This window comes from Blennius ocellaris, assembly GCF_963422515.1.
Source record: "Blennius ocellaris genome assembly, chromosome: 1".
NCBI lineage: Eukaryota > Metazoa > Chordata > Actinopteri > Blenniiformes > Blenniidae > Blennius > Blennius ocellaris.
The window spans coordinates 24,121,009-24,141,052 of NC_137650.1; the positions used below are offsets into that span (position 1 = coordinate 24,121,009).

General features: G+C 38.9%; 2 protein-coding genes across 3 annotated transcripts in view; one reads left to right on the top strand and one right to left on the bottom strand.

The window, feature by feature from the left end:
• Positions 1–647: 647 nt before the first annotated feature.
• On the bottom strand, positions 648–3,099 carry adma (adrenomedullin a). The gene is made up of 4 exons (XM_080497543.1): positions 2,988–3,099; positions 2,285–2,387; positions 2,039–2,164; positions 648–1,892 (listed from the first exon to the last, which is right to left on the bottom strand). Exons 2-4 carry the CDS (start codon positions 2,377–2,379, stop codon positions 1,589–1,591), a joined length of 525 nt encoding a protein of 174 aa, XP_080353669.1. The 5' UTR covers positions 2,380–2,387; positions 2,988–3,099; the 3' UTR covers positions 648–1,588.
• A 2,996-nt stretch (positions 3,100–6,095) lies between these two features.
• Positions 6,096–20,044, top strand: part of sbf2 (SET binding factor 2) — a 94,992-nt gene continuing 81,043 nt past the window's right edge. For both annotated transcript variants that reach the window (XM_080500219.1, XM_080500220.1), the window contains exons 1-2: positions 6,096–6,201; positions 19,533–19,618. In XM_080500219.1, the coding sequence (XP_080356345.1) occupies positions 6,147–6,201; positions 19,533–19,618 (141 nt within the window). In that variant the 5' untranslated portion in view covers positions 6,096–6,146. The remainder of the gene's footprint in view (positions 6,202–19,532; positions 19,619–20,044) is intronic.

A 20,044-nucleotide genomic window follows, 5' to 3' on the forward strand; every position in this document is an offset into this window, starting at 1 on the left:
ACTCTTTCAGGCTCATAAAGATCCAAGTGGATGCCAACAACTGATTATTAATGTAATACTTTGAATTAATGTATCTGGCTTTGTGCCATTCAGGAAATACCTTCTTTTAAAATCTTTGATAGTATGTGTGATTTGATAAAGTGAGTGTTCTATTGGGAATTCTGTCTCAAAAGAAGTACAATGTTAAGTGAAGAGAAGTGCACTGTCTTGGTGTTGTTGAGTGAGCTTGCATGTGAAAGTCTTGATGAGTGCATTCTTGGAGCAGATGCTGGGATGCTCTCATAGGATTGTTTAACCGGAACCCCTGGCATCAGCCTCATTTTGTCCTCGAACATCTACCATTGAATACAGATGGAGCTAATGCTTCAGCCTCCTCTGATGGCTTTAGGGCTGCTCTGTGATGTGGGGTGAGCCAACAAATATGAACTGAACCTAGCAGGAATGCGCCTGGCACCCTGTCTACACTGTATTTCTAAAGGGTTGGGGGGGTCTTTAGATGCGAAATTTAGTGAGAGGAGCTCTAATGAGAACTTGTAAGCACTTAATAGAGACCAGGTGCTTGATGTCTCCGTGCAGCAATGTGTCCCAGAAAACAGAGACACTTTCATTTTGCAAGAGTAAAGAGGGTCTGAAAAAGGAGTTGATTTTGTATGCAAAAATGTTTATTGAATGACATTGTTATTGCTTCAACACAAATAAAATAGAACCATTTACAAATATATAATATATAACTATAAAACAGATACCTTATGACCACAGTTTGCAAAAGAATAATGACAAATCGCTACAATGTCCATATATATTTCTTCCTGTACAAAAATAGCTCTATCTGAATAAGTATTTTATGTAACTTCTATATAATATTTAAATAAAGGAACTCATATATACATATACCGGCAATAAAAAAAATATAGATTGCACATGTTTTTGTACAAACAATAACATTTTCAAGTATAATTCAATCCATTGCAGATTGGCACATTTCTCACAGAATTAAAGGCATTTTCCCTTATACAGTGTCCAAAACTTAATACAAACGGAGAGCTTCGGAGCTCTGTAGCCTATCTTCCTGTTTGGCATTGTGATGAAGATGTGTTTTCCTGATGATTCATTTGACATAACGTCCAAATGGAAAAGTGCAGACAAGTACTGACAGTTTAATGGAACGTGGTGTATAATCCTCAGAAGATAGCACTTATCAAAGTCCCGGTCTTGAGGAGTAATTGTGTAAAGTCCAAGAATGTTAGAAGAAAGTTCCCTCTTCACACCAGAGGATGTTTCCACATTGCCAAGAATTAGCACTCATCTTTTCTCTCTGCCCAAGCAGAGAGCAGCACCTGCAGTTTTGCGCCACGCCGTGCCATCCAGTGTCTGTAAGCCCGCTGCAGTTGTTTGCAGCCTCCACCTTGCCCAGGCTCCACCAGTTTCCGAGACTTGCTCTGACAGTCCCCAGTCCTGGAACAAATGAGGTGGAGAATACTTGGCAGGAGTCTGAGGCATTTTGAGAATTTCAGAACAGAGCAGAGAAGACACTAACTCTGAGCGACTCCCCTTGCTTTTGTTCCCAGCTCTTCTCGCAACGTCGCGCTCATGTCCGTCTGAAGAGAGCCTCAAGCTTGTGAACCTGCGAGTCCGTCATGCTCCACGTGGGCCTCAGCCTGCCCTGCTCTAACCTCAGTGTGACTCTGCGCTCTGGGAGAGACCGACGCCTCCGTCCGTATCCCTGCGGGCTGATCTTGATCGGAGGGGCGATCCCTTCCTTAAACTTGTTATTGAACTGATGCAGACGGTGTGCCAGGTCATGCACGGCGCAGGTGCCCAGTGAACAGCCTTGCCGTCTTGACTGGTTGCCTGAATTTTTTGACCTCTTGGTTCGGACATTGATGTCAGTGCTGAAGGACAAACAAAAGGAGACATTAATTCAGACTGCTCATTTTTGAATTACTAAAGGATAAATGTGTGCTTCTTGTGAAATGATAAAAGCCCTATTATAACTCTCGAGACTCAAAATCAGAATGTTACATGAATAATGTCTTACCTGGAATGTGGCAGCAAAGTATCCCTGATGTCCTCTGGTCTGACAAACTGCTCAGACTCTGCAGTCTTCTCTACTGATACACTGTCAAGATCCCGTCTCAATCTGCTCCCGAGCAATATGCTGAGCCTAGGAGGAAGAATAAAAGTCCATTAATCTCGAGCAGATAATTCAAGAGACAGGCAACTGCTGAGACAGACTCAACAGGCTGTTAAATGATTATTAAATTAATGGAGCCACTTAACTCACCTTTTTTTCAACTGGGGATTTACTTCAAGCTCCACACAATGTGCTACTGTTGCCAGGAGGCAGCAATAGAGGAAAGAATGGAACATCATCTTCATTTTGACTCCTGTGAAGAGCAGAGAAAACATTTGACAGTTAGTCATTGTTGCTTGAAAATATATATTTAACCACAAGAACTTTCTCTTTGCATGTGAAACTCGTTCATACAGTAATCCTATAAGTGTCACACTTGTGCTTTACACAAGAGTCCAAAAGCCAAGTCATTTGCACATATTATTCATTTATTTAAAAAGTTAAGCTAAGGTCAGATTTTCCACGGTTAAGTAAACCTTCAACCATGCTTTGGACCCCTGGCCAGCAATGCGAAGGACAGAGTCTACCAATGAGGGGTCCAAAATAAGCTCCACTCACATGTCAAACAAAAACTAAAATGTTTCTCATTTCAGTTCCGTGATTTCATGGAATACAACTGAGCAATGCTACCTGCAACAAACAAGCAGTATTTCATGTGTTGCTTTTGTTAGATGCATCACACCAATTCTTTCACAGGCACACAAGGTAAGAGCTGAACTGCTTATATAACCACACAGATAACCTGTCCTTCTCACTACACGACTGCCCTGACCTCAAAAAAGCAAGGATAAATCCATCAGCCATGAGCAAAGCAAATCACAGCCATGTGCTTTTAAAAGGAAATTGCACATACCTATTGTTCTCTCACAATCCCTTAGAAAACGTGTGTTCTTCTTGTCGAATCAGCTGTAAAGAGTACTCCACTGATTTCTTGAAATTGCCACTGGTTCTGTAAGGCAGCTGTGTCACTCTGGTAATAGCTCCTACACATCGGACAGGGAGCCTTTATACTGGAGGTGGGAGGGACTCATTGACTGACACACACAGTCTCTCATCCTTTTCCCCCACCCCAACCAGTGCAACACTGCTGCGCTATTGCTCATGCAATGCAACAAGTCAATGATCAAGAAAGGAAATTCAAAAATGATTGTGAAGTTTAAAAATGAAAATTATTTCTTCATTAAAGCTAGTAGTACTATCACTACCATTCCATAAACTTAATATATATATATAAATATTAAAAAAAAATTAAAATTATATATATATATATATATATATATGAATTTATTCCCAAAGATCCACATGTTCATCAGTCAACACTTTAATAAGTCAAACACACTCTCACTAAGAGTATGACAACTTCATTTAAGCTGAGTCCTTTCTGTAGGAGTGGAAGAAATCTAAATAATCACAAAAGACACCATTAACCTTTTAGTATTTGATCTTCAGTGGCAGTTAGCCGTATACCTGTTTTAGTCAACCTTGGTAATTGTATGAAGTAATATTTGAAGAATGTCTCCACAGTCGGCTTTCCAGGGCACTCCCCGACACAGTGAAGTTCCATGTCAACTTGAAAACCCACTGGATGATGAATCGGAGATGTGGAATGAGACAAGCATTGAGTATCTGACTGATAAGTAAGCATGTCCAACTGTAAACACAATATGCTCAATGTATTTGTTTGTACAAAGCAAATATTTGACCCTGGACCTACCATGTCATTTATTTTCATATTGGAATGAATGTGAAATGGAATTTTACAATTATCCTCAGTCAGAAAATGAACTTGAGCAACAATCTATGACGTACATACAATATTGACTGAGACATTTTAAAAATAAATCTGTCGATTTGTTGCTCTTTTAATGTATAAGTATACTGACTTCACGTTTTCAACTTTGGAATGAACTCACAAAGGTCTTAAAGGGATGGTCGGTAAAGCCATTAAGTCTGCCTATACGTGTTCCCCAATATATCACACCAAGTCAAGTCAAGTCCTTTATTCATTACACACAGCAATGACACATCGTATAATGTACAGTGAAATGTTTTAAGTACATGTTCCGCATGGAAACAACAGTTTCAACCATGTCAATCAAGACACATATGCACCACTTTTTATATGAACACATGGACTTAAAACAAAACAAAACAAATGACTGGAACTGTGTTTAAAAAAAAAGAAAGAAAAGAAAAGCATTAGAAATATACAGCTTTCATTTATTACAGTCTTCGTGTCACTGACACACAGCTTAAGAATGACTTTAACTGTCTTTTTGTTGTTGTAACGTATAGCTCATAAACACTGAGTGTGTGGATTCTGGAAAATTAACACAATGCTGTAAATACTGGGGAAAACAAAACACAATTCTCTTATCATCAAAGGAATTCCAGTTTGGTGAAAGCCTGTAAGGTGGTATAAATTATGCTTTCAGTGCTGATGTTTGTTTCAGTTTCAAGTAAAATAGGAAACAGGGTCCCTTGGGTGGTTACAAGATAGTTTTTTAGTCATTCATTACAGTTTACAGTCCACTGTGGCATATTAGTGTCCTTTTAGCCATAACCTATAATTATTCGATTTATTTCTACATTATGCAACCTAATTCCAGCTGTGGAGTCATATTTCAATCTAAAATATTTATATATATATAAATGGTAAACACATGTGCAGTAAACTAGCAAACGTTTTGTAAGCAGTTTGTAATGATAATTGCCTCCAGTGGACAAGTAAACCAAGCACCAGGGCTTACAACAAGAGATGGTGCAATAAAGACAACAAATTTATGCTGTTGCAGTTTGAGTCCTTTTATAGAAATCCTCTGTTTGTCCTCTGTGAAGTCGCTGTAGCAACATGACAGACAGTTTTATTGTATAATTTATGTTATGGGCAGGTACAAATGTCAGGAAACCATATTACAACTGCCAGAAAAAACAGGCTCCCGACCCCAAAGGCACAAATTTGTGAGATGATTCATAACCATAGCATGATGAACTTATAAATGCCTGGTATTTAAGGTCTCATGACTTTCCCAACATCCTTGTGAGAAACACAATATACAAATGAATAGTGTGTGTCTTCCTATGTTGGCATGGGTTCAACTCTTTGTATTTCTTTTACGAGCAAACAAACCTAATATTTGAGAAATTAGAAAAAACATTGAAAACCCTGATGAAGAGGGAGAGAAAGTACAGAGGAAATCCCTCAGTGTGTTCCTGCTATTGTCGACAGCTTGTTTGCCTGTCTCCCAGACGTGACCCTGAGGACTGATCTCCACGTGCTATAACCCTGTGACAGCCTTTTACGGTTGAATATTTTCAGTATTTTCATTGACGACAGAATATTTCCATGGTGCGCATGAAACCACAAGTACATTAAGACATTTTCAAAGAAAATCATTTCAGTGACAGAACCCCTTTGTAGGAATTACCACACACCAACAGCACAAGAGTGTTCCATTGTGCTTATAAGGACCCAATTAAAAATGATAAGTAATGTTGACACTCAGGATAAAAGAAAATACACATTTCCTATCATAGAGGCAACAGCAGGCATGAGTTTAATAAAACTATGTTCAAATCCTTAACTGGCTGATTGTAAGATAGGCACATATCACAAATACGCTTGCTTTACTCTGTGTTTATTTTTCTGACATGAATGTGTTGTTTCTCTGTGATCCTTGTTGTTTTCAAACAGCTCAAGTTCAGAGAAATTTAAGGCTGAAATCACTTCTTATAACAGGCTGCCCATGGTTTCTTACAGTTAAACTAATATATAGTGTTCTTTTTAGTGCTGTGGCTGCCCGCGATATAAAAAGTGTCCTGTGCTTTTGGGCCAAAAAGAGGCTCTTGTTCGGACACAGTGCTTTATTTGTAAACTGGAGGGCCCACGCCCATGGATGTAGCCCGCTCCTGCACGCAAGCGCAGTGGCACTCCTTCTGTCAAACATGGCTGTGCTTTGGAAGGAGGAAAAATGCTGAATTGTGTTGGTATATCTCGGGAAAAGCAGCAAACATGGCTAGATTGGCTGACTATTTTATTGTCGTGGGATACGATCAGGAGAAAGCCGGTAAGTTGGGCGCACGGCGGCTCCCAGATCGAGCTGAAAGGTTTGCGTCAGTCTGTGTGATGATGTTGGTGCTAAGAGATAGCGTTAGCGCCGCGTTAGCCGCACGGCTAACCTGCTGGCGAGCCTGGAAACACTTTCTTTTTGCCCCATAAACCGGCCACATGCCGACGATCTCCTCGCGATCTTCCAGAGGGAGCACGCGGCTCGCCGGGACGCGTTGTTTACGGACGACGCGCTTCGTCTTCAATTAAATTGACAGTTTTGATGGGTTCAAAATCTGTCACATCCTGTCCCTGTTTGATGGAGCTCCTGTTGAATACTGCTCTCATTTAGTCAATTATCGCCAATCCTGGCACCTCCTTTTATCATATTTGCGTGCTGACTCAAAACTCTGGTAAAAAATGCTTTTAGGAGGCGCATCTCAGTTTTCGTTTCTTTTCTTTTTTTTTCTTTTCTTTTCTTGTTGCTCAATGTTGACAGCTGGGGTTTTGTAATTCACTGTCCCACGGGCTCATGTTTTGGATCTATTTTTGCACTTTGCAGGCACACTTTATAGAGTTGTATTTATTTGTGTCGGAAGAGTGCTGGACCTCTTCGTGATGGGCGTAACGTTATCCAGCTGTGAACCTCTGTCTCGGCTCCTCCGCCTCTCTGCTGCTGGGCTGTGTGGGGACAGGAAACTGCTCATGCTTCCATTGACATGTTGTGCTTCAGATCCAGCCTCAAATTCTTTTCTTCCAAGGCAGGAAACCGCTTTGCACACATATCCAAGCATTTATAGATAAGTTGAAGTTTTTTTTGCCATTGCATGGACTCCAACTCCACATGGGCAATCAGTCCTCATCTGTTCACTTTAAGTCTGCAGTTTTCAGCATCCGTTTGTGTATGTGGCCGAATAAGAAGCCTGGAAGCAGTAAAAGACATTTGGCTTATCTGCTGCAAGGGGACAAATAAAAGTCCCCCCCAGCTTCTTATTATGGCATCCATCCAGCGCCATGTGTGTTAATGAAGATCCAAAGCAGATGAATCCTCTTAGTCGCCATAGTGTATGATGTACAATAGGTGAACATTGTTCTCCATCAGCTCTGTGCATCTCACCACCAAACTAACTAATGAATATTTTGTGCTTCAGGGATAAAATGTTCCTGGCGTCACCAGGAACGTCTAAATAGATTCACATTCAGAAAGTCTTACCACAAGAAAACAGGACAACCACAAGCTTAACCCCCCCCCCCCCCCCCCCCCCCCCCCAAGAAATTAAAGCTTGCAATCCCAGATTATGGTTAAATTTGGATGTTCTGACTATTTTGTCTACATTTAAGCCTACCTGGTGTATACAATGTATGCTCAGATCCTGAGGAACTTATATTGTAAGATTTAATTTTGCTTTGTTGAGTTTAATGCAGCGTCTCAGTTGTAGGTTTTGATGTAATGAAAAATTGACTTTAAGTTTTGAAAAATGTTAAAACATGTATTGTGAAATAATTTCTATGTCCTCATGCGGAGCATTGTCTCAGGTCACCGAAGGCACAGAAATATACAGTAGGTCGTCTAGACAACAGATTTATCCACTCCACATTGCTCATTAATTCAAACCAGGAATCTGTTCATGGGTCATCACCGGGCATACCTTCTGTCCTCTACTGGCTTTAGCTCCCTTGGCTTGACCCACTTCTCATCGTTAGATTACTGGATGGATCTGTTGAAAACAACATTAAGCATACAATCTGTTTAGGAATAGGCTCGGTTCCAGTTTGTAGTAAAATTACAATTGCACCGTAACGGCTGATTTAACCCCCGGAAATTCTGAATTACTGATCTCAAATCTGGAAACGGTAATGCCGTAGTTGGATATGAATGTAGAGCCTTGCAATAAAAAGAAGACTTTTCTCGATTAAGTGTGATAAATTATTGTGCTATGGTGTTTTTCGTGATGAAAGCTAGTATTAAGTGGGATTGAACTTGTAATACGATCAAGTTTGAAGTATCTGAACTTCTATTGTGGATAGATTGTTGATTCTGACTTGATTCAATCAGGAATGTCTCCTTCAAAATCCATGACCCACTTTCATTGATCTGTTAACATTACTCCACTCCTTCCTTTGTCCCTTGGGAATAAGTATACATCCAGATTGTGTTTCTTTGGCACAAATGTTTGTTATATATTCTTTGTGACCTATTTAGAATAGTTTATTGAAAGACACATCCAATGGGTCAGCCCTTCCACTAGGTGCACCAGACTGAAATGATTAACAGCCTGGAAATAACGCAACTTCTGATAGTTTATAGTTGATGGTTAAACATGATATTGGCGCACTGTTCATCGTTTAGTAGCTACACACATGTGAATGGGGGGCCATATGATAAAAAGGAACGCGACCTTATGGTACGATTCCTCTATTAGAAATCTGCCCGGCCTCCCAGGGGGACATTGTAACGAGCCACAAATGTTGGATTTATTTTCCTGAATAATGCTGGAATGTGCAAAATGTAGTTTCTGTTGGAGGTAGGCTGTGTACGCCTTTTGTAGTATGATCGCTGTTCTTCCCTGGCGAGCATTTGTATACGGTCTGGCATGCCGCTCACAATGAATTTCACTTTGCCAAGTAGAAAAAAGGAATTTGCCCAGCTGCATCTCCCAAGCAGTTCATTGGATGAATATCAGCACTCGTTATTGAATCAAAATGCATTTGGAACATATTTCACAGACGCCGTGCCCAATTTTTTTTACTCTTGAGTAACTTTATGGTCTGGATTATCTGGTCTGAAGTCTGGACTCTGGGAATGGCTTATGTAACAAAGCATGTTCCTGCAAAATAAAAAAGTAAAAAATAAAAAACTTCCAGAAGAGCAAAATAGTTCCATCTGCCGATATCTTTGGACTATAAATCTGCAACGTGTCACTCAATCAGTGCATCACCATTGGAGATGCACGTGTGAAAGCTTCGTATGTGGTCTAATTTTCTACATTGACGGTCTGGTCATACGTCTCCTTGAAGCGTTATTCAGTTGCAAAAACAAGTCAATTTCACTTTCACCCGCTCGAACTTTCACAAACAGACTGTCTGTTTCAACTTTCCCAGAGAGCCTTTGTTTTTCTGCTGGATATTTTGGCACGTCTACAACAATGTGTACTGGCGAACCCCCTCATATTTGACTGTTTAAAAAAACAAAACACAAAACAAAACAGAAATGAGCATGGGTGCTTCTGGGGCTCCATGTTTTTGTTTGCATTTATTTGGACCTGTTTGAATCACTGTGGAAACGGCCAATGATGAAGCTGCTGGAGTTTGTCTTAATGATTGTCTTCCTTAACTGGTTTACTGAACTCTATCATTAGACCACTTGATGCCTTTTGTTCTAGGCCATAAAATTGTTTTTTAGGATTGTGTTGGTCTGCACCAGTCGGGCTTCATTGTTTCATTTACCAGATCCTTTTTATTGGTTTCAAGTCCTGTTTGACTCGCATTCACACGTCTGGTGAATTTTGACAAACCCTTCACATTGAAAACAGTGTTTTCATTGTTCCTGCACAGGTTGGATGTATGTTACAAACTATTTTGGTTTTTCATGTGCCAATTTCATCAACTGGATCAGGATATTCTAATGGCCAATATACAGAATGAGATCATTTTCTTAATTTATTCATTTTCAGTGGAAAGACACCAGAAACCCAGGCCAGACATTTTTCATTAAATCAGCATGTTGCTCAAGATTATGCTCTGAGACTGCATCAAAACACCCTTTTATGTTTACAAATTCTCCCTGCCTTTCTCAAAAAAGTGTTGCATAAACAAAAGTCCATTAAATCATCGACTTCTGATTGGTTTCAACATCATAAAAGCGTTAATTAATGCTAAGGGGATGGCTGGAAGCCATTTGTTAATAAAATAATTAAATCGGCTAAATAATACCATAAAGTAAACCTTGTTGGTTACACTTGCTCTGGTTTTGAGCAGCTGCACACATTGATTTCATGTTTTAAGGTGCCAGGACTTGAAGTGTTGCCATGTGTTGTTGTTGATTTTCTAAATCATTAGCTCTTCAAGTTCAGTCAAGTTGTGAAGTCTGTTTTATTTTACATAAGCACATTTTGACATGGTTGATGCTTCTGCGCTCGCGGGATATTCTTCAGCAAAATTTCATATAATAGCGAATGCATCACCCAACTCTCGCTCATTTATTGTGAAACTCACCCAATTAACTGTAAACTGACAAGCAGTACGTACTCGGCCTCTTGAGAAGTCGTCATTTTTGGCAGAATGTGCTGGTCTTCCTATATCTTCCACAACAGAATATATGAATGTCTTTTGATTGTGGGGAGCAAGTAGAGAGAACTTAATTGGAGATGATATTAACCACTATCGCATTGTGTCACCAATGTTTTTGTCTGTCAGATGGTAATCATGTGCTTGCAAATATCTGAATCACTGGTTTTACATTTCGGTGTGTTCGTTTTTCTTTCCATTGCTAATTTGTTTGACTTGAAGTTGATAAAGTAATGTAAGAAACCATTTTAAATGAGCAGTTTTTGTCGGTGCACATTCATTTTTTTTTCCTGTTTAATGAGACCCTTAGTCACTTTCACTTGGACCTGTTCATATTCGTCCCATGGCCCTCAAATGGCTGCAGGAATTTGTCAGAAAAAGGAGACTTTCATACATCCTGAAAATCAATCCTTATATTATTTCAGGTCCAACGGGCTGCTTGTATTTAACATAGGGGCTCACATTGTTACAGTTTCTTTCAGTAAGATGGCAGATGTTTTGCTTCTGTTTTACATCTCGAGTTTTCCTGCATTGATTGTTTTCTTTTGAGCGCCACGTTTGGCAGCTTTTCGCTTGGATTCAAACTCTGTGGTGAGAGGCAGCCCGACCACAATGAAGGAGTTCCTTCCTCTCTGTTCGAGTTCACCAGTGATATGCAGGGAAACTCCACTGGCTACTGTTTGCCTGGTCACAGTCTGTTGATAAGGTGTTATACAAGTAGTGTGGACATGCAAATTACACTAAAGTTCATGGGAGGAATCATTTTAGCCATCATGTAAATACATCATGGCAGATTGAAAAGGTTTGTATGATACAGCTGGAGCAACATTAGGTCATCTCATCCACAACTAGATAACATGTTCTTTAATCTGACGACACACAAAGGCTCTATGACTACTATACTTTTGGAACTGATAGGTTCAACTTGCATGAACTCTGTGGTGATGTTCTCAACTCAGATCTGTCTGAAATGATTTCACATAAGAAGTGGAATATGGAAGCATGGAATAGATGTAACAAGTGGCCGTCTCCCAAAGTACATCAGATTAATTGTTTTTTAGCCTGTAATTTTTTGTTTTTGATGAACTGGTGCTGATTGGAATGTGGAAGAAAGTTTCAAACCGCCGACTAGTGGAGTCATGATTGATTGTGAAATTACAATGATTTTAGGTCGCACCAGTGGCTCGTTATTTCACGAGCTGAGTAAAAGCACAGGTGCTGAAAAGAAGATTGATTTGTTTATGTGAAAACTTAGAATAGTGGAAACCCACATGAGTGCCGCAAGTGGGTGGAAAGGTAAAGTTAATCTCCCCGAGTGTTTTCTATGGAACCGAGCTGCGTATCTATGGTCATTAGTGAAGTGGAGTGTGCTGTGTATGTGGAAATTATCATAGTGCAGCTGTAATCTGTTTTTGCCCTTTCTCCCCACATTTTAAGGGTGGCATGACCTCAGTGCTGTGTCTTTATTTTCAGAGATTTGTTCAGTTGCAGTTGCATTTGCTGACTTTTAAAATGTCATTCAAAAATGTTGGTGGCTTCAAGACTTCCTTAACAAACATTTCTGCCAACAACAAACGTGAGCATCTACACATATAATCCCCACGAAACAACAACCAGTTTATTTGTAGATTTTCACCCTTGTAGCTGGATCTTACCAAAACATACATTTTCTTTAATGGAGCTCACTTTTAGAGTGTTTAAGTTACACATTGAGCAAAATGCTATTTTAATGACACTCTTCAGAGATCCGGATCTGCTCTATGACCAGTGGGGTAGTTTCTATGTGATGTTGCTATATTGTGATGCACGTCTGGAGGGTTTACCTTCTTTTAGATGCATAAAGTCCAACAAAACCCCAAAAGTCACTAAGAGCCAGCCACTAATCCAGTCTGTCCTGATGTGACGACATGCTTGATCTCCTAATCACTAAAATAGCACAATGCGATGGGGAGGATTTTCTTCTTTATGTGTTGGTCTTTATACTCGAGTGCATGAAAGTCAATAAGAGACGCATTTGAATTTGTTTCAAATCAGACAACCTGCATGTAGGACTTGGCCAAAATCAGGTTACACGCTGACGTGGATATTACGTAAACTGGCAGAGACCACTCGTGGACTGTCTATAAATGGTGAAATAAGCATTTGGCTGATTTAATCAACAGAAACAGCAGGAAGATAAATCAGGAAGATTGATTTAGATGCGGGTTTTTTTCAAGAGGGGAAACATCTGCTCTAATTGAGAAAGACTAACAACTTCTCCTCTGTGGTTTTTCAGAGAAACTCAACTGAATCACGCAACACGGTAATAAAGTACCAGGTTTAATTGCACTAAATCAGATTTTTTTTGTGGATGAGTAGTGGGCTCTGCGCTCAGGTGTGGTGTGCCAATGTGCAGTAATGATTCAATTCTACCAAAGTTTTCTAAAACAAGTTAAACTTGTTTCTTTCTTTTAAAATGGTTTTATTTGTTTCTTTAAAGGTCAAGGTCAAGGTCAAATTTATTTATAGAGCACATTTACAAACAGCAGCCACTGCCCCAAAGTGCTGTACAGATCCATAAAATAAAACAATCAACATTTAATACAAATAGAAAAAATAAAATCAACATGAGAAAAATGCTCAGCTCAGCTCGTGCCGAAGGCCAGTGCAAAAACCTCATAACCTTTTTTACTTTGAACAAACAAAGTTCATATAAATGCCTAATTTAGTCAATTGTTTCCATAAGCATCCGCTCATAAGTTCGTATTGTGTTATGTAAATTATAATCAGGGCTTAAGTTAGTTGGTCTAGGCATTGAATTTAACAGCATTGAAGTAATCAGAAAGTGAACAGAATTAAGTTTTGAAATCCTCAGATGGACGTTTCTGCTCTTCTCTTTGCGACAGTGAGGTTTTTCCACCGAAGATGGAACTCAAAACTGAAAGTGAAACTGTTACTTCCTAAAAGACAGCAACTAACAAATAACAGCCGATTAAAAATATGCCTTGAACTATTATTATACACATGCACACAAATTACAGTATTTGGTATGTTGTACTACTAATAGGAGCGCCAGAGGTTGGCACAACTGAAGATAGTGTGTATACTGTATTCCCCTATCGGTAAAAAAAAAAAACTCCATGAATGTCAGACTTCTCTGGATGTGCTTGACCCTCCTCCACATGACTCTTCACAAGGCAAACACACCTCAGACCATTGCCTTGTGATTGTTGTGAGGCCCCAAAAAAACATAAACAATAACTTGTTCAGAACCCAGAATGTCTGCGGTGAGTGGATCAATTTGTCTGATGTTGATTCTTTATGTGCTTGTTGCTCCGTATCCTTTTTCTCACTTTCTGCCCCCCCAACAGCAGAAAGCCTTTCCCTCTGCCGTTTCTTCCTGGGAGAAAAGGGTTTTTCCTTTCCATTGTTGCCTATGTTTGCTCATGTGTTGGGTTTTTCCTCTGTGAAAGTGTGACGAGCTGGCTACGTTATTGGCGCGATCATAAATGAAATGGATTTGACTTGACTCAGTTTAACTGGTTAAGATTTTTCACAAGGAAGGAACTTTACCTCAATGCTGCTCCAACACTTCTTCAGAATAAAAGTCTGTTGAATAAAAGCAATTTGACAGAGAATAATTGAGTGAAAAAAGAGCAGTTGAAGACTTTGTGATTCAGATCTATCTTTTAAACTTTGGTATTAACTACCACGTTGTCGTTTTGCTTCGGGTGCTCCGTCCTTCGCAGTGTGATGGCTTTGTACACAAAGTGCCACTCAGCTATCACGGTGAAGCAAGACAATTTGTATCTGCTAGTTTTGCGCATTATTGAAAAGCTTTACACACTCCGCCCAATCATTCTATAAAGAAAAAAACACCACATCTTGCGTGACCTAAGAAAAGTGCGACTTTGTGTGCATAACTGACTGACTCGGAAATGTTTGATTTAATGTCTGTTTTGTTTTCGAGAGTTTGCTACATGTGTGTGCAAATAGATCGAAGGACGTCTTGATATCCACATGATCCATGGATTAAGATGAGCTCACTGATAACATCATTGTGAGATATTTTTTTGATTTCATAGATCTTTATTGGGTTTAACTTGGCCATTTCTTTTTACATAACGAACCACCCATTATTATAAAGGGTGTTTCTAACTAGTAATGCAGTTATATATTTTATATCCGGCTGGGATTTCCTCAAGGTGTACTTTATAAGGTGTTTCATTGACTGAGTCATTACAAAAAAGCTGTGGCAGTGATCTTGTAGGAAGAATGGTAACGCTTAACAAGTAGGCTTGAGTGCCCCTAATTTTTTTTCCCTCTTATTAATAAAACTTTGCTCAATCTGACAACAATCCATAGCAATGTGTGCCTTTGTGAAAAATAAGATAGGATCATGCATTCAAACGTTTTAATAAAGAGGCCCAGTGTTTTTGAAACTCTTTAACAGCACTTATCAAAAGCTGTTTAGCCCACAGTAAAAGATTGTAAGAAATGTGTCCTCTGGGGCATTTTAGAAAAAAACAAAACAAAAACTTTAATCTCAACATATATTTTTTCAGAATGGTAAAACCGTTATGTTGAGCTTTATTGAGCTGGAAATGGGCCATGCTTTTTTACATGGACACGCGTATCTTAAACCTGGACGCGTTTGGTTCTCGTTATTGCAACAGCTTCTGCCAAAAAAAAAAAAACTACGAAAACGTATCCCTCTTTGAAGGAGTCGGTTTTTGCACGTCATCTCCCTGGTGTTGCATTAGCGGATGTTCAAATTAGCATGCTCCTTTTCAGGCCTGGGTTCCATTATCCTCTCCTATGGGGTTCTTTATAGTTATCAGGGGGGTAGTATTCGAAAGGCGGCTTGTTTTAATACAAGAGGGCAGCCTTGTGGAATGTGAGGAATTCTGTCATTTATTTTCATCCGAGGTCGAAAATTAGAACTTGGAGCACTCCAGCCATATGATTTCAATTAGAGGAGCCGTAAAGTTCTGGAGACACGTAGCGGTCAGACGGACTGGTGTTCTGCTAACGCCTCTCTCTCTGATCTATAGGAAGACGTTTTGCTCAGCTCTTCAGGTGAATAAAGAGAGAGATAAGAAAGAAAGAAAGAAAGAGAGAGAGAGAGATAACTAATGACCAACTTTCCATACAGAATTTATCTGTGTTTTATCTAAGCTCCTGTCAACTTTAAAATGAAATCTCTTTCAGGTATACTTGCAGTGTTTCAAGGCAGCACATAGCTTCTTTCCTTTAGTCTGGGCTAATCTTTTTGTTAAATTGTGTATTTTAATTAATCTCTTCACATAATCCCATAATGTTGAGGCCAGGCCACCGGCTCTCTCAGCACCTCCTCTCTTGCAGTTATAGTCATTGTTCTTTTTGTTTAGTATGGTTCTTTTTTTTAAATAAAGCAGGTGCTTTTCTTTAACTGCATGACAAAAATCTTAAGTGAAGTATCTTAAAGCTGTTTTCCACACTGTACTTACAGACCTCAACAAATAAATGTCTCCACACTGTCCCGGGAGTCCTATCATGATGATTTAGATGGTTTCTTCTATAGTGGTCTAGGTTTTAAGGAGTTGTGCACAATGATCTCAAGGGCCTTGGTGCTACCGGACCACTTGCCTGTCTCCCCTGTGGCTGGCATCTGACCTCTGACCAGACGGCATCTTAGGCACTCCTGAAGCAGTTTGTTCAGTAGTTTGAGTTATGAAGTGTTAGGCTGAAAAAGCTGACATGCATAAAATCTCAGAGTGAATTAGCTTGCTGTCTGGTGTCACCTGGGTTGTTGCTATATGTCTCCTTCCTGTCTTTAAAAAAAAAAAAAAAAAAGATTTTTACTATGTATTATACCAAAGCAGCAGAAAACCTGCACACGAGTCTGGCTCCGCAGAGGTTCCTCATTGGCAAAGTAGTTTTTCCCTTTTGATTACTCTTGCTCATACAGGATTGTTCGGTTTGTCTGTAGTAGTGCCACAAGCTGGTTATGCTGTGGGTATGATTAGCACTATATAAATAAAACTGAACAGAATTAAATGGTAGAGGTGTATTTACGCTATGATTGACAGTATTATCACAGTAATTTGCTTCATAATTATAGGACCTGAAATCAAAGGATCAAATTGCAGCTGCCTTTTGATGCTCAGCCACAAGCCAGATTTGTCACTGGTACATTTTTTTTTTGTCACTTTTTGAACAAATTCCCAGTCATAGAGGTTTTTCCCAATCTTTAAATGTCATCAATGGAGTGCATCTTGTATTTGCTGATATATAGTCCATATAGTCCTTTGTGGCTGTGAAACAAAATGCGTATAATGTTTTATACTTGATGTGGGTTATGGAAATTGTCTGGTGACAAAGAGTAATAGTCTACAATTATTAATTGCTGCATTATGACCCTATAATGGTGCATTTTAACGACCAAACACTTTCGGAGAACCTTTTGTAGTATAGATACCATAAGGCCTTCAACATCTGGTGAGGGACTCTCTGCCATCTTGTATGGAAACACTGATAGAGATGACATTTGCGACTAATAGTCAATCTTTTGCTACCATCATATTGTACATATTACCATTTATGCCAAATAGTTTAGTGTTATCCAAGTCTTGTCACATTTCTACAGTGATATTTAATCCACAAAAAGCTCTCTGAGTTGATTTCAAGTGATGATTGAAAGGCAAGTGTGAGTTGATTTTGATGCTGTTCATCCTTTTGAATGAAAGTAAATACCAAATGCAATTCAGTCAAGTCAGAACCGCAGGATTTTTTTTTTTGTATTGAAGAACTCTCTGAATTATTTTTGTATAAACAGTTGATTGGCAGCCTACAAGACTGAAACCATCTGCAGCATATGTGGCAGCAGAATTAACTGCTTCAACCAGAATGCTTGGGAAATGTAAGTCTTTACTGATTCACATAAACAAAATGCTCATATATGTCTATAAATTCATATTACTGAACTCATTTCTAAGAATTAGGCCACATGTATTCAGTTTCTGTCTTTCAATGTCTTGATGGGGGAACATTTCACTTGGCAGATGAATCGTTAGTGCGTCCCGACTGTCAAAGTGCGACTAAAAGTTTAAAATAATGTTACGATGAAGTCATGGGGTCAGGCGATGCATTGTGACAAAGTGCATATTGTGAAACCAGCTCTTGAATGTTGTTTCTGGCATGTTAAGTAAATGGTTTTTTCCCCTTCATATTATAGGTTGTATTGGCTTTCAACGTTGCTAAATAGGAATGTTGCCGTCATATATCAACTGCTAAATACATATTGTGTTTGCATTCAACACAATTAGAAGCAATAGTTCATGTTGACATGAAATATTGCGTCTAATTTCGACTTCAGGGTTTTGCAAGACTGCTGCCATATGGCGTCCTGAGACAAATCTTTGAAGGAGTAACTTCGTTAGGAAAGCTTTCAATGGTAAACCTCAGAATGCTGTGCGGTTTAAAGTGATGCTCACTACACCTGTTATATTGATCACTTTCTCGAGGCTCACTGAAATTGTGCACTTGTGTAAGAAGGAACTTTCTATGAAATTGTTCACCACAACATGACCAGCATTTTTTTTTTCAGGTATTCATAAAAATGTCTGATGCTGTATGATATTTTTGTTTGTATTTCATTTTAGTAATTTATTTAATGAAGTTGGTGATTATTTGTAGATCTTGTTGGAGCTGTTGCAGGGCTGGAACTTGTAGCCTGCTATTCACAGCCTTATCCTCAGTAATGGATTTGGACATCTTTACACACGTGAAAACATTTGTCTTGACATTCGTGAAAGAGATCATCGGAATCTTAATTCCTGGCAGTACATTTTTATTTGTTTTATTTTATTTTTGTGATTATACTGTAATCCCGTATTTTTCTTACTTTGTTTGCAGATGTTCTGTTTTTGCATTTCATGCACATTCCTTCTAAAACATCATGACTCAGTCAGCCTCATCAGAATCTTTCAGAACAAATCCAACATTGTCCAACAAATGGAAACCAGCGGTGTTTTGACTGATATGAAGATTGAGCTTTCACAGATTTATTTTTGAGGGGGGTGGGGGTGCAGTTTGTATTTATTTATACAGATGAAAAAAACAGATTTTAAAGAGAATATTGTTCAACAAAACGTAAGTCCACATTTAATGAAAGACCATGGTGTGCTCTTCCCTTGTCCAGTGATCTGTGATCAGTAAACTTGTTTTATGTACACTGATTTTCTTTTTTTTTCTTTTTTTTTATTCAGTTTAATGTCTCATTGCACTCTGAAAGAAAAATAAACAATTGAAGTAAAAACTGAACATTTGACTCATCAAAGTAGCCTCCTTTGACAGGTTTGAGATCTGAGACTTGTTTACTATGATCACTATTTAACTGCTTGAAGCTGTTGTCCTGTGAGTTGCAAGCTGTTAACACTCGTAACTTGTCTTCTCATGCCATTGTGGCTTTGGGTCTGCCAGACCTGCTGCTTCACTGACGACTTGAATTTCTTTGTAACGTCTCTGAAGGAAAGATCTACATTTTTAGGTGTTGTGATGGACGGTCTCTCTCTTCCATCGTTAGTAGCCTCTTTGTCTGCATTTTGATGCCAATATGCAACATCCTTTCTTCGGTTCAACGGATCTTTACCAGGGTTTGGTACCACTGTGTGGTCCAACATTGCTTCTATACGCACAGAGGGAGTCACGAGTAATCCAGAAAAGTTGGAACATATGTTAAACCACATAAAATGTTATTTGATAAATGAACAAACTCTACCATTTTAATAATAATAATAAATATATCATGATGTAAGAAAAATGTACAGGCATACAATCAGATGTTTAATCGAGATCCCGCTGTTAATTATAGTTCATGACTCCGAGTTTATCCTGTAAATATTATTAATAGGTTGATAGGGTACAACAATGTATTTACAGTTGGATATAGTTTTTAGTCTCCAACATGCGGGTTAATTTGTTTATGAGACTGAGACACTTGTATTTAGCACAAAAAAAAATCAATAACCAGACCAAACATTTTCTGACATTTATGTGACATGGCTAAACAGTCTTCTGTGTCTTTTTTTTTTTAATCTGTAGGTTCAGGAGAAGGATGTGGAAAGATCATTCAGCGATTCCCCAAGAAAGACTGGGAAGGAACAGCTTTTCCACAGGGCGTGGAGATGGTAAGTGGTAACCTTCAACGTTTCCGTACCTGCACTTAGCAAAACTTTCTCCTATCAGTATAGATGTCGATATTTATACAAAAACATTTGATCTGAACCTGATGATGAATAAACTAGTTGACCCTTAACCAGTTAGACCTTCTAACTGTTTCTTTTTTTGTTTCTTGCGTTTTTTAACCTTGATCTAAATTTTTAAGCGGCTTCTGTTTGTCTCACTACTTTGATATTACATTTCAATTCTACTGCTTTGTCAAAATAGTGTGCAGTATTTTCAAAAAGAGGCATATTGACTCCTATTCCAGCTGTTACCACCCCCATTTTAGTCTTTGCTTTATTTTGAGTGCTCAGTCAGGAAACGGGTATAATTGAGACTGCAGTGAGGATTGGTGTATCATCGTAAGCCTGGCTAAGTGCATTCCTCACCGT